The sequence below is a fragment of the Merops nubicus genome, unplaced genomic scaffold (genome assembly GCF_000691845.1).
Source record: "Merops nubicus isolate BGI_N331 unplaced genomic scaffold, ASM69184v1 scaffold22647, whole genome shotgun sequence".
NCBI classification, from domain to species: Eukaryota; Metazoa; Chordata; class Aves; order Coraciiformes; family Meropidae; genus Merops; species Merops nubicus.
Genome location: NW_008618618.1, coordinates 1,800 through 14,840, shown reverse-complemented (window position 1 = coordinate 14,840; position 13,041 = coordinate 1,800). Strand labels below are relative to the sequence as shown.

Genomic DNA, 13,041 nt, shown 5'->3' with positions numbered 1-13,041 from the left:
CAGGAGAGAGGGACAAAGAAAGGTGCCTTCAGGAACACATCCCAGGTTAATTGCTGTGGCTGCACATAGTGACGCGGGGCAGGGAATGCAGTAGGAGAAGGGGAAGCAGTAACGGGGGCAAAGCCTGTCCTTGCAGCTATTAGTCCAGGGAGCTATGGAGCCACTACGCCTGGTGCAGTAAATGGACTTCCCTAACTTGTTCTGGTGCAGGCATTTCAGTAAAGGTTGGCAGGGTTAAGTGTACATAGCAGTCTGCTTAGCCTTGTAAATCCCTCACATGGAACCAATAGCTGCTAAAGTCAGCGTAGCCAACAGGGTGAAGAGCAACGTGCACTCCTACATTAAATGACTGGTTGAAATAGCAGTTTTGTTCATTCCTCCCCCAGATTAGTGGCTAAAAATACCACCACCCCTCAACAGTAAAAACAAATGTGCATAAAGCAAGGATAACGGTTTACAAAATGTACTGTGGTCCTTCTGACAAATAATTTAATTCCCAAACGTACAAGGTAGTGTGACTTTAGGTGGCAGAGCTCGTGGTCATTTAGTGTCTTTGTGTAAGCAAACCTACTGATGGTACCCAGCTCTGCTGCAGCAATCTGTAAGCAGGAAATACCAATGCAGCAACCAGTAGCATTTTGCCCAGAGCAACATCTGTGCTCCAAGCTGCTTACTCTAATACTAACCAGCACAAATCTGTTGATTTGATAACACAATGTCAAATGGTAAATCTGGATCAGCATTGCATGTATCCAAGATTAAGCGTTTGTGAGTCAAAGCCTTCAACTCCATTAAAAAAGAAATAGGCCTTAGTTCTAATCTTGGTGTAGTGGTGTTAGTGCAGTTACTTTGCTGATTTCACAGATGTTACATCATCTTCAGTAACTGAGATGACTGAGCTATGTCAGTCTGAGCTCTAACTCCCAGCAGCCACAGCTGTCAATTCATTTTTCCACCCAGTAAAGTTGTCCTTGTAATTGCTTAGGGAAGACTGGGGGTGCACAGAACTCCCCACAGCACTGCTGCCTGGCCTGGAAACCTCCTGTATGCTGACCAGGGGTTTGAAAAACATGGACCTGTCTGCAGACTAACTGAGAAACGTTGAACAAAGGCTAGTAAACAGGTCGAGTTGAAACATCCACATTTAAATAGGAATTTTATTGCTAAATTAATAATGAGAACATATAGGAAAAGCAGCAGTTAAGATAGGGAGTGCACAAGAACATGAACAATCTGGAGGGGGAAACATTTGCTTCATGCTACTGTCCATGACTTAAAGCGTATCTATCTTAGTCTGATCATGAGGAACACAGTGTGAATTTTCACCTTTACTCAGCTTGCTTAGCTGGCTCTACCACCTATTGAATCTCCACTGAAGAACAAACCAAATGAAGCCAGTGTTGTGTGCTGTTCAGGGTAGCTCCATCTAGACGCTGCTCAGCACGTGCTTCAGCCCTGCACAACGTGTCTGTGCCAAAAGTCAGCGCAGTTCCTCTGCACATAAACACATCCCACCCTCTCCTCTCCAGTTCATGAGCCTCCACCCACTCTCTAGCAGAGGCTGGCTCCCTAGCCCACCATATTCAAGCCAAAGAAGCCCATAGCTACGTTTTCATGTGTCACTGAGAATTTGGGAGGGGGCTCTGGTTCATCTCTTTAACGTGGTCAGACTCCTCAGAAGGCTGAGAGTTTCCACCCTGCTCTGTGGGAGCCTGGCTCCATCTAGCTGTCCATAACTGAGAGTCTAAAAGTAGCTGGTCACAGATGAGCACACAGACCCGTGACCTCTGCCAGCACTGACATTTAATTCTGAACAGACTGTCACTGCCACACAACAGATTTAGTCATCCTTCACTGACGGCGTACGCTGCCAACGCCAGTGGCACTGCAGTGGCTGTGGAGCTCCCACAGCCTTGGGGAAGCCAATACTGGGCCCCAGGGAGGAAAGCTCGTGCTCGGGTGCTGTGGAGGCACAACAGGAATCAGCATCATGAATAGCACTGTTCAGGACTAGCACTTCAATCTGCTTTGAGAATTATCTTGCCCCAGCCACTGCCTGTTCTGTACAAATCTGCTTTCTACCTTCTAAATGCCTGTGCTACCAGGACAGGAAAGTAGCTCATAATCTTTATACAAAAGCAGCCTATTGATACCTAGATGGAACTGGAATCTTCAGCTTCAATTTGCAATTTTTTTTCCCCCTTGAGAATGCGTAAGGATCTTCAGCTTCAATTTGCAATTTTTTTCCCCCTTGAGAATGGGTAAGGGTTTTGTTGTTTTGGTTTGTTTTGTTTTGTTTTTTAACATACTCACTTCAATTTGAACTTAGAAAAAAAAATAAATTCATTTCTTGCTTTGTATTCAACCCAGGAGTGTTTATCAATCAACAGAACCTTTATCTTACATACTTCACTTAAACTGGAGACCTGGATACAGTTGTTTCCTGAAAGCTAAAGAGACATGTTCCCCTGCTTGGTCAAAACCTCTTAAAAACAAAAGAACAACTCACACAGCAAAATTCTGAACTTAAAATAGATTACTAGCTGATTCACTTTATTCTACTCTTTCATAATCATTATGAAATTGAAAAGAAATCACAGTGATGTTCAATTGTTCTATTCTCCCCTGCCCCTGACAAGCTAAACATCACAGGGGGAGAAGAGGCATTCTGCAGAACTAAGGAGATGATTGCAAAGCACAAACTGAACAGCCACGCAGACCTGTCATCAGCTGCCAGGTTATCTCAAGGCTTAAAAAGGGGAGAAGTGTTTGCTCACTTCAGTTCCAAACAGTCACCACCTCTTGCTGATCTCAGGGGTACCAGGCCCCTAAGAGAACGTCCACAGTGTACTCCAGTTTCTTTTGGTTTGGACTAGCAATAGGAAACTTGCTTTAGGCCTCTTCTGAATCTCCAACAAGTCCTTCCAGCACACAGCACTGGCAGAACACACACAGCTTGCACTGTAAAGGACAGGCATGCACACTGGCATGCTGCTCTGAGCCAGTTTCTTGAAAGAAGTTTACATTCCCTGGATTAGGCCCACTCTTAGTAATGCAGCCAAGATTATACATGTGTCTGTTTACTTCTGGAGATTTCAGTTTGTTGGATTGGTCCTAAGAGTCATAAGAGCTTAGTGCTTTCCCAGCTGCAACCCAGACTCTTGCCTGAGACCTCTGTTGCTTAAGTATGTGGGATAGAGCCAAGAGAGCTTTAAGATGAAAAGTGTTAGGGCTTGATCTAAATTCATATGGGTGCAAGTTCTCATCTATTTTCATCTTTCCTAGCTTACCTGAAACCCCAGGAACCTTAAGGAAATTAACCTACTTCTGAATGAAAGCATAAGAAAGACTTCACATATTAAATCAGTACGAATACAGGAAGCTGAAAGTGGAAGTATAAAAATAAGTCCTCTTACTATAAAGAACTCAGGCACCCTGCCTCTTTTACCTGAATAAGAAAGCATGTGCATTTCTTCAGAGCTTGCTTTCCTCTGCCAAGCACAGCTCAGCATGGATTCTAGCAGGATAAGGTAACTGGCCACGTAACACACACAACAGTGGCACTCTGGGTTACACCAGGAGCAGGTTGTGTCAGGAACCAGACGTACAAGCAAAGCCAGCCAAGTTCCTTGGAGTGTTTTCCTTAAGTCATGGAGGGCAGGGGGCAGACTGCGAGAGGGAGGTGGACACAGAACAAACCCAGGCTCAGCTGTGCTCAAAACTAGCTGCAAATCATGAGCCTGGGTCAGGAAACCTTGGAGGCTGAGAGGCAGACATGCTATCCTAGCCCTGGCAGGGCAGCTGACACCAAAGTGCATGTGTGCAAGGTCTACTTGTGCTGTTTGTCTGTCCCCTCTTGGCTGCTGCAGCCTGCAGAGGGGTCCTGGTGGGCCCAAGAGGGCGAGGGTTGTTCAGGTTAGTTCTCCTGCAGACTCTGTAATGAGCAGTCCCTAGACAGTGGCCTCTTCCTCAGCAGTGCAGGTGGTGCAGTGGCTGAGGCAGCTGTGCTACAGACAAGGAAGACCTCCTGCAAAGCTAAAGATCCATTACTTCCATCTGACCAGAGAAGAGTGATTCAGGATAAAGAGGGAGGTGGAAGAACAAACATTGGTCTTCCTTGCTACTGGTCATTCACATTTCTGGGAGAATAAAAGAACTGAGGAGTGTTGCTGCTTCTTAGTGGTTTGGTTATTATACATTCTCCAAGACAGGCTCACCTGGACAGTGTGAGCCAGATACAGGGCTCCACCTAAGAAAATACACTACCACCTGCAGGCAAGCTGGAAAACAAAAGGATTCTCAGGCATGGCTGACTACCTAATGCCAGGGAGTTTGTTTGTCCAGGGAATGTTTAAAAGCCAGTAGTACACATACACTAATGCAGGACTCCTACAAAGCTCCTGTTTGGACCAGATTTTAGACCCCCCCAAAATCCCTTTTTGCTATGGTGTTTACAGTAACAGTCTGTCCATAGAGCTCGTGACTGCTGCCATGTTACATTGGTGCTCATATTGATCCCTATCAGTACAAATCCTTCTAACTCCAAACATCAGAACACAATTCAAGAGCAGCACATGCCATTTCCTTCCACTTAACTAAATGGTGCCTTGAAACTCTCCTTAAGACAGTTCAGAATCAATTACTAAGATGTCACTACTCAAAAATAACTATTGCATTTCTTAAAGTTTAACAGTAAACAACATTGCCAATATATTATTGCACACAAGAAACATTTTTGGAACTACAAAGATAAGGAACAGGTAATCTAGAAAACCCAGAATAATGATCCCAGAGCCATGCCAGTGGCTGCCCCAGCAAGCATGCCCAGTGCCAGATCTCCGTCGCTGTCCCGGTAGCGCTCCCGGATGATGACATGATTTGCAGGGGGTTGGCCATAAGGTCCTAGGTAATAAGAGACTGTTAGGAGCAGGTCAAAAGAAATGTGTATCTTAATGTCATGCACTGCAACTTCAAAACAGGCCCATTCTTTCACCCTCTTCCTTCCACTGAACACTAAGGTGATGTCAGCTGCAAGGGCAGAATGAATCTCTGCTTTGGATTCAGCCTCCACATTTATTAAATAAGTCTGGAGGCCTGGCAAGACTTCTAGCATGCAGGAAGGGAACCAGTCACAACTATGCTTTGGGAGTGGATTTACCTTTTGAAATTTGCATTTAATTCTGAGGTCACAGTTGAACTCAAGTCTTGATTGATCTGTTACTCTTACATCTAGCTTAATTATTTCAGAAGCTCCATCAATGCCCAGTATGGAGTACTGAATCTATGTTGTTCTGGCTGGTCTATCTTCCTGTAGAAAACATGCTGCCTACTGTAGAGAGTTCTGTGTGCATCAGAAAGAGTTTATGAAGTGATTTAAATGTGTTGGGATCCCACTGGGAAGATTAAATCACTTAATACAGAAGTTTCACTGCACTCAGCTGTGAAAGGGTAAAGGGACTTGGTTCCAGTCAGGAGTCAGGTTTCTATGGCTCTGTTCTGAAGGAGTGGTGGGAGGGGAAGGATGGTGATTAACAGAGTTAAAGCCAGAAAGACTGACTTGGATAGCTTCTATAGGAAGGTGAAGGATACAGTTGCTAGTGATTACCTTGGTATGGATACTGGTAGGGAACAGCATAAGCTTGTCCATTGGAGGCATAGTAGACCTGAGGAGCAGGAGGGGGATATGCACCATTGTACTGATCGTAGCCATAGCCATAGACCTGCTGAAATGAAAAACCTCCATTACAAAAGTATTCCTTGCTATGTATCCCATGATGTACTTTGTTCAATTCTCCCTCATTTCTAATGCAACGTTGCACTAAAATACCCAGTCTGTACTGGTAGAATCTGTCTGCTCCCTGGAGAGGATTCAGAGGAGCTGCTCGATGACAGCTCCTAAGCAGCATCCACTCTCCACCCGTCCTGGGTGGTGAATGGCAGAGCCACAGCAGCCCTACCAGCTTCTCCTCCTGCCCTCAGCCCAACAACAGCTCTCTGGAGAGCAGAAGTGCCAGGCAGGCAGCAGCTGATCCAGGAGACTCCAACCAGCTCTCCTGTAGCGCTGTGCGAGCACGTGCCAGATCCAGGAGAAATGCTCTGTGCTCACATGTGCTGGAAGCAGTTTTGTTCTCCAGAAGAGGAGGCCCCCTGCTAGCCTGGGGAGAGCTCCCAGTGCCACACCTAGATCCTGACAACCATTCCTAACAGCGAGGGGCTAGAGCAGAGAACCTACAGTGCAACAAGTGACAGTGCCCCAAACTCTGGCTTTGTGTAGCACTGCACAGCAGCCAAAACATCCAGAAAGCCCCAGTGTACACTGTTCAGCTCCAGTGCTGCTCCTTCTCCACTGCAGAAGAACTGTGCATCCAGGAGCCAGAGATAGATACTGTGTTGCTATGACATCTTGGATACAACAAAATCCTCATGTCTTAAAACTTGATAGCTCCAGTCATTAAATCCTATTTTTAAAACTCCTGATTTTATATCCTCCCAATGCTTACACAACATGGAAGTGTAGTCACACCTCCTTATGCTAAAAGCTGCATGGCAAGTATTTTTCAAGATTAGCCAAATAACTTCTGCCCTGTCTCTAAGAAGCTTTATTTTCCAAGTTCACTAAGCAGCTATCCATTTATATACCTCCCAACCAAATCTGCCTCATCCCTTTCAAAGGAAATCCACCTCAAACAGCAGTGACAATAGATTGTTAGTGCCTTACTCTCCCTGTCCTTGGTACAAATACCAACGTTACAGCTGGATCTAACTGTGAAACAGCACTTTGGGACTAGAGTTTGAGTGCTTGCAGGACAGCTGCTTCTGCTGCCCCACTGCTGCTTCCCCAGGGCAGCCCTTACCTCGGGGGGAGGCGTGGCGTAAGCGGTGTAGGGGGGAGGAGCTGAGGAAATGGCTGTCTCATCGTACATCACATCGGATCCCACGTAGCCCTAAACACCACGGGAAGGGAGCAGTTATCACCTTGTCCTGCAGACAGCCAGTTAGCCTAGTGCAAGGGTTAAAACTTAAGGAGCTCACAGAAAGAGGAGGGAACCTCTAGAGCTGCATGCTAAGAAAGCAGTGAGTACCTTCTAAAGCTCTGTAGAAACTACCTGGAGAGCAAACCTGGGAGAATACAAACGTCTGCTCAGCCATAGGAAGGAGCTGTGAAATCCCTTACCTGTGCTCACACACATGCATACACTACACACAGACACACCCACTCCTTCCACCATGTCATAGGCTCAGTTTTAGAAATTACCCTCTTCTTCATCCTCCACTGTCAGCTAAAAATGTCTTCACAACCAAACTAGCTGCTTCCTGGCACCCTAGAGTGGTATCACCAAGTTCTGCAAGAGCAGGTAAAGGAAGGAAGCAAATGCAGTAGCCAAAGTGGCATGTGAACCTTTCAGCAGAACACTGTCACATTCTTAGCCCCTCCCACTTTCTGGCTGTCAGGAGACTTTAAAATACAGTAAGATAAACTTAACTGTAGGGATCTGGGGGGGGGCTTGCTTGTTTTTAGGGAATTACTTTGCAAATGCCACTTATAATTCTGGTCCTTTCTGAAGGCGGTCACGAGGCAAAGCTGATAACTTCCTTGATGCCATCTACAAGGAGCTCTCAAAGATTTATAACTGTAGTGTTGTATTCTTGCTTCTGACACCAAAAATGTACAGTGATGCTCTTAAGTCAGTGCTCTATCCCAAGGAAAAAAAAAGTAATTCCCTTTATTTAATTTAGATGTGAACGCTTTATTAGCTCAGTAGAGAATGTTCTTATTTTCTTTTGTACCTGGATGTAGGAAGACTTCCAAGGGCATACTGTGACCACATTCCAGGTCAAATGTGTGGTGGAGATTCTAAGGATTGCCTGAAACACACTGTTCAAAGTGCTATGTGAAGAGACAGGTATTTCCACCACCTGAGAAAAAGTCCAGCAAATGCTCACATCTTAGGAGTAAATGGCAGTGTCTCATCTCCCTGGAGCAGAACAGAACAAGCCTGCAAATGTCTGTAAATGGCACTTCTCAAAGCTAGTGGGAGCATCCTGCTATTCCAGTAAAGTTATGAGGCACTGCTGGATGCTCAGTGTTTTTGAAAGCTGTGTCAGACACCTACAGATGGACTCAAACCCAGCTGTTAGTTCAGGTCCATGCTGGAGATCCTTAGTAGCTTTGGAAAGTGCTAATTTTTGATAGTACTTGTGTAGAGAGCTACCTGCCCAGCCTTCAGCAGCAGGGGTCTGCTTGGCTGACAAGGGTGAGGCACTGGCAAGTTGTGAATGCCACCTAGCAGGGCTGGCAGATGAGTGTCAGAGACCTAAAAAGCAGCAGCAGCTCCCAACTCCTGAAACCAGGAGCCACCATCTCACACATAAAGCCCTAAAGCTAAAGCAGACAGACCAGCAGAGTTGTGTCCTCTGTGTGAGGCCACTTCCTCCACTTCCCTGTGACACCATAGGCAGCACAGCACAGCTCAGTCAGAGGCAGTCGTGCCCAGGGTAGTTGTGCCAGGACAAGTTTTTCCTTTGGGTATCTACAGATCTAACTTATATGACAGATGCCTCAGGACAGTGGCAATGTTAATGTGACTGGTGGAAAACTGAGATAAGCTTCTACAAAACCCAGCATTTCCCCCAGAAACATCTTGGGTTGGCTCAGCCTAGCCATCTAAGGAAACCTAGTGCTGAAGAGTACTCTGCAAGGCAGACTGGAGGAAGAACAAACTAACAGAACTCAGGAGTGGATCAGTGTGGTTCCCCAAAGACACAGTTCTCTAGAGAACTCCAGAGCTCACAGAGAGGCTTTTATGAGTCCCAACCTCTTCACTCTCCACAGCACAGAGGTAATATGCTCCTCCTTGGCATGCCTGCACTCCCCTCCAAGCACCTCTTGCCCCTCCCCTAGTCTGCACCAAGAAGCACCCCACAGCATAATGGATCCCTGTCAACAAACAGCCTCTTTGCTGTAAGCTTCCTCCAGCACTGCACCTGGCAGGCAACAAACTCTAGGAGGGAAAGTCTGGTTTTACTGCCTGCAGATTTACTTTTTGCCTCCAGCCTCAGTGCCCACTTTCCTTGCAGATCAGCTTCCCAAACACTCACTTCCACACAGAGGAATCATACCCTGAAATCACTCACTTCCACCTCAGACCTGGCTGCAAGGATGGCATCTGCTTGTGATCCAGAGGACTGTTCTTTCCTCCCCCACCCACAAGCCTCACATCACACTCATGACCCTGTTTTTCTCTAGCAGAGAAGGATGGAACATGATTTCAGAAATAAGCTGTTGGACTACACAGAGCACTGATGTGCTGCTTCTCTATTAGCTGTATGAAGTCTAGGTAACACTTACTGTGTTTGTTCTGGCATCCTGGAGAGCAATTTTCCATGCCCTGTAAAAAAAAAAAACCCATTGTTTAGTGGAATTAACACCACTTTTTCAGTTTAGACTATGAAGAAGCCAAGGTTAGCAACCAGAGGTCCTGCAGGAGCAGAGTTTAAGATACTGCATATGTCAAACCCTAATGATCACTAAAATGAATGCACAAAGGTTTTACACCAAGATTGAGAAATAATTACTTTCTTTGCAGAGCTGAGGCAGAATGAGGAGGAATATGAGAAGAAACAGATGCAGTTCTGAAGGTCCTCACTGCAAGCACAACAGCTATGGAATTTGCAGCCAAGCTGAGGGTAAGGCAGTAGGAAGAGAGACACCAGGGAAGCTGCAGCTCCTGCCCGAAAATTTGCATCTGTGCTGACTGAAGTGTGGGTCTTGAACAGAAGTTAACTATTCATAGCCAAGCTCAGCTGAGAGTTCTTCCTCTCAGTACAGACTGGGATATCCTTCTGCTATGTAGGGTCATGAACTACATGAAGAATGGGAAAAGTGAAAAGATAATTTATTCAGCAAGTCTTCCATTAACCATATTAATAGGATTCTTTTACTCCTCCCACCATTCACTGTTCTCAGTGACTTGATTTGCAGTGAGTTTGCACAAGCTAGACAACTTCTTACATGAGAGCTGTGTTTTTTGGGACTGACAGCCTGCTTTTACTTGCTGGGAAAGTTGCTTAAAACGTGTCTGTGACAGTTGAAAGGAAGCAAACAGTTGGGAAGAGAGAGAAAAAGAAAGGTAAGAAGAGGCAGCAAAGCCAGCATTCTCTGGCAGACTTACAGGCAGTCATCTGCACTCTCTGCACAGAGGTTGACTGTCTTCCCATCACGGCAAACAATCTGCAGTAAACAGTCTCTCTGTTTCCCCTCTGGAGGCTGGAAATCTGAGTCAGAGAAAAAAAAGAGACAAGTTATGAAATATCTATAACCACAATTTTGTGATCATATATTCAAGGAAGGAGACAGTTTATGCAAAAGTCTGGACAAAATAAACTAGGGCGTTGTAGCTGCTCTCCATGGCATCAGAACAAATTGCAGAAGGCAATAACCTGTTCTCATGCTTCAGTGTCCTGAAGGTAAGTAGCTCTGAATGTAAATGCAAGTGTCTTAGGGCAGAACCAATCCCTATTTAGCAGTAGGTACTCTCCAGCACTTGTGTGCTTCACTTGTACCAGCAGCAAGCAGAGTTCTAACACATGCTAGAAGTGAATTCAGTAATTCTTGAAAAAACTCTGCTGAGGTTTCTCATTTCCAGCCCTGCCTCACTCTAGCCAGCTCTATAATTACACCAGTAACACTATCACCAGACACACGTGTCTGCTGTGAGCATCTCATTCTCACGTGCCATCTGCATATTCAGTGCCCTGTCATCACCAAGTTCTAAAAGAAACTATCAAACTCTAACCTGATCTATCACATAGTGATACCACACCCTGGGTATCTGTAAGGGAATTCAGTAGCTGGTTGGTTTGGGAGCTCTGGGGGGACTGGGGGAGGTGGTTTGGTTTTTTTAACAACCAAGCTGCACACTTGGACATGTTCACTGCTGCAGTAGTGTTGTCAGAGGTATGCTGGGCAGGCTCTGAGGCTGTAAAGAATCTCTGAAGACACAAATCCTGAGGGTTTCATTATTACCTCGACATTCACTCCCCACTCTGAGGTTGATGCAGTGGATTCTCATGTGGATTTTATCTTCCAGGTCATGGCGGGTTTGATCATCGTAGAATATTAAGCGGCCGTCAGACCACAGGTCAAACCAGTTCTTCTTCCAGCGCCGTAAAATAGTGCCTTAAAAATCAGACAGTCACTTTTGGGGGAACATACTGGGAGGTATTGTGTCCTAGAGTTAGTGAAAAATAAACCACACAATGGCTCACAGTTGTCCCAGACATTCCTAGGAGCCAAGCAAACTCCTGTGCTACAGCATCCCCACTTGGGAACGTTACAGAATTGGGCTCCACATTTTATCTGGTATTCAAAGCCATAACTGAGCTGCTTTTAAGTGCACAACCTGGTGCTTTAGTTCTAACTTGCTGCAAGAACAAGCAGAGGATATGACTAATTGAAGACATTAAGTGGAGGTGTGGGGTCAAGTTTCCAAGTCTCCACTTATACAGCACTAATGACAGAGCAGCATCTGAAGCTGAATGCCAGTCAGACACTCAGAATATCCTGCTTCCCACTGGAATACCCAAAAGGTCACATGGACATGCTGCCATGACAGGTCATTCTGTGATGTGCCCTAAAGGCAAGGAAAAAAAACCAAACCAACAACAACCCACAGAACTAGACACTTGTTTTAAGAAAGAACTGGGAATCACCAAGTTGCTCTGCTGTTTTTTGAAGAAGTTAGACACAGTGGGGAGCAAAGGAGGCCAAAGGTCCATGACTTACTTTGCCGGAGCAGCCATCCACTCTTCACAAATGCCATTGTTGCTTAATCTAGTGGACAGAAGAGAAAATCAGTCTTCAGTATTTCTCAATAATAAGTTAGAAAGAGGCACCTCAAGGTATAATATCATCCGTTACAGCTGTGTGTACACAGCTAGTACTGCAGAGAGGCACAGCAGATCTCAGCTGAAGATACTCTGTAAGGCACAACCAGTATTCCAGGACTTAGCAAACAGAAGGAATATGCACTTGCAGCAATCCAACACGACTGTCAAGACCACTTCTAAGTCTAACTGGAAAACACACAAGCTTACAGCTACTGCTCTTGCAACACGGGGAAGAGACTGGTGTGACTGGTTCCTTACTCACCACCAGTTCCTTTCAGAGTTGTTCTCATGACATACATGTGCTTCCTGTACTATACAGTCTCAAGTTATCAAGCACCCTCATTTCTTCCCTATCTCCATTTTTCTGTACTTCCTCTTCTGCTTCTTTCATTCACTGGCTCAAAGTCCAGCTAAAACAAAAGCTGAAGCAGTTTAATCTTAAACAGGAAGGAGAAGGCTGGTTTTATGACTTGTGTTTCTTCGAAGTCATCACTGTCTCCCTCCAAGATGAACTGGAATAAGTAAAAGTTAAGCCCATAAAGTGAGATTCTTGTTTCTCCTCAACTTTTAAATGAAGCTTGAAATGGCATGGGAAGGACCCTGCATTAAATTCAAGTTACCACACATGACATTAATCACTTGGCCACTGCACTCTGGTTTATGAGCATGCTAAAGGAAGGTGATCAAGCATGGGATATATTGGAGGATGAGATTTTATTTTATAGCATAATGGTGTTCTGACTGTTGTTCTAAAATAGATTAATAAAAATACAACTATCTGGATGCAACTGAACTAGAAAAGCAAGAACAGAAGCATTTTAAGCATCCCTTGAGGAGGCTGCCGTTTTTAGAAATTATTTGTGGGCTTGTTAGCCAGTATGAGAAACAGATACTTGAACCTACCAGATAACATTCTCCCTGCAGCAGCATGGGGGGGGGGAAAGGTGTCATAGTACCTAGACAGAGGAACTCCTCCCAGGCATGGAGTGTATTTAAAGCTGGGGGGAGGGCAGAGAAAGGGATGAATTCTGTTATCTTCTAGAAAAATATAAAAAGTAAGCATCCACTCGTTTTCGGATAGTTGTAAATACACCATGTATTGGATATTACTTGTAGCTGTGTCCTGTTCACAGTACTGGGCAAATACTGTAA

The 13,041-nt window shown here is 45.2% G+C and overlaps 1 protein-coding gene across 6 annotated transcripts; it reads right to left on the bottom strand.

Moving 5' to 3' along the window:
• Nucleotides 1-4,681: 4,681 nt before the first annotated feature.
• On the bottom strand, nucleotides 4,682-11,835 carry PLEKHB2 (pleckstrin homology domain containing, family B (evectins) member 2). Of its 6 annotated transcripts, none has more exons than XM_008943517.1 (8): nucleotides 11,786-11,835; nucleotides 11,027-11,179; nucleotides 10,173-10,275; nucleotides 9,350-9,389; nucleotides 6,855-6,944; nucleotides 6,241-6,258; nucleotides 5,606-5,723; nucleotides 4,766-4,902 (listed from the first exon to the last, which is right to left on the bottom strand). In XM_008943517.1, exons 1-8 carry the CDS (start codon nucleotides 11,820-11,822, stop codon nucleotides 4,766-4,768), a joined length of 696 nt encoding a protein of 231 aa, XP_008941765.1. In that variant the 5' UTR covers nucleotides 11,823-11,835. The 6 variants fall into 6 exon arrangements, with proteins under 6 accessions (XP_008941767.1, XP_008941765.1, XP_008941762.1 ...); XM_008943514.1 differs by lacking the exon at nucleotides 6,241-6,258 and adding an exon at nucleotides 5,257-5,281 and having other exon boundaries at nucleotides 4,766-4,925; XM_008943515.1 differs by lacking the exon at nucleotides 6,241-6,258 and adding an exon at nucleotides 5,257-5,281 and having other exon boundaries at nucleotides 4,766-4,925; nucleotides 5,606-5,720.
• Nucleotides 11,836-13,041: the final 1,206 nt, after the last annotated feature.

Excerpts from the sequence above, each read along its gene's own strand:
- PLEKHB2 (XM_008943514.1), bottom strand. The coding sequence starts at position 11,822 with ATGGCATTTGTGAAGAGTGGATGGCTGCTCCGGCAAA. Across the intron at positions 11,180-11,785 it reads TGGATGGCTGCTCCGGCAAA|GCACTATTTTACGGCGCTGG; the intron begins GTAAGTCATGGA and ends CTGATTTTTAAG. Across the intron at positions 4,926-5,256 it reads GTACTCCATACTGGGCATTG|CCTAACAGTCTCTTATTACC; the intron begins ATGGAGCTTCTG and ends TTTTGACCTGCT.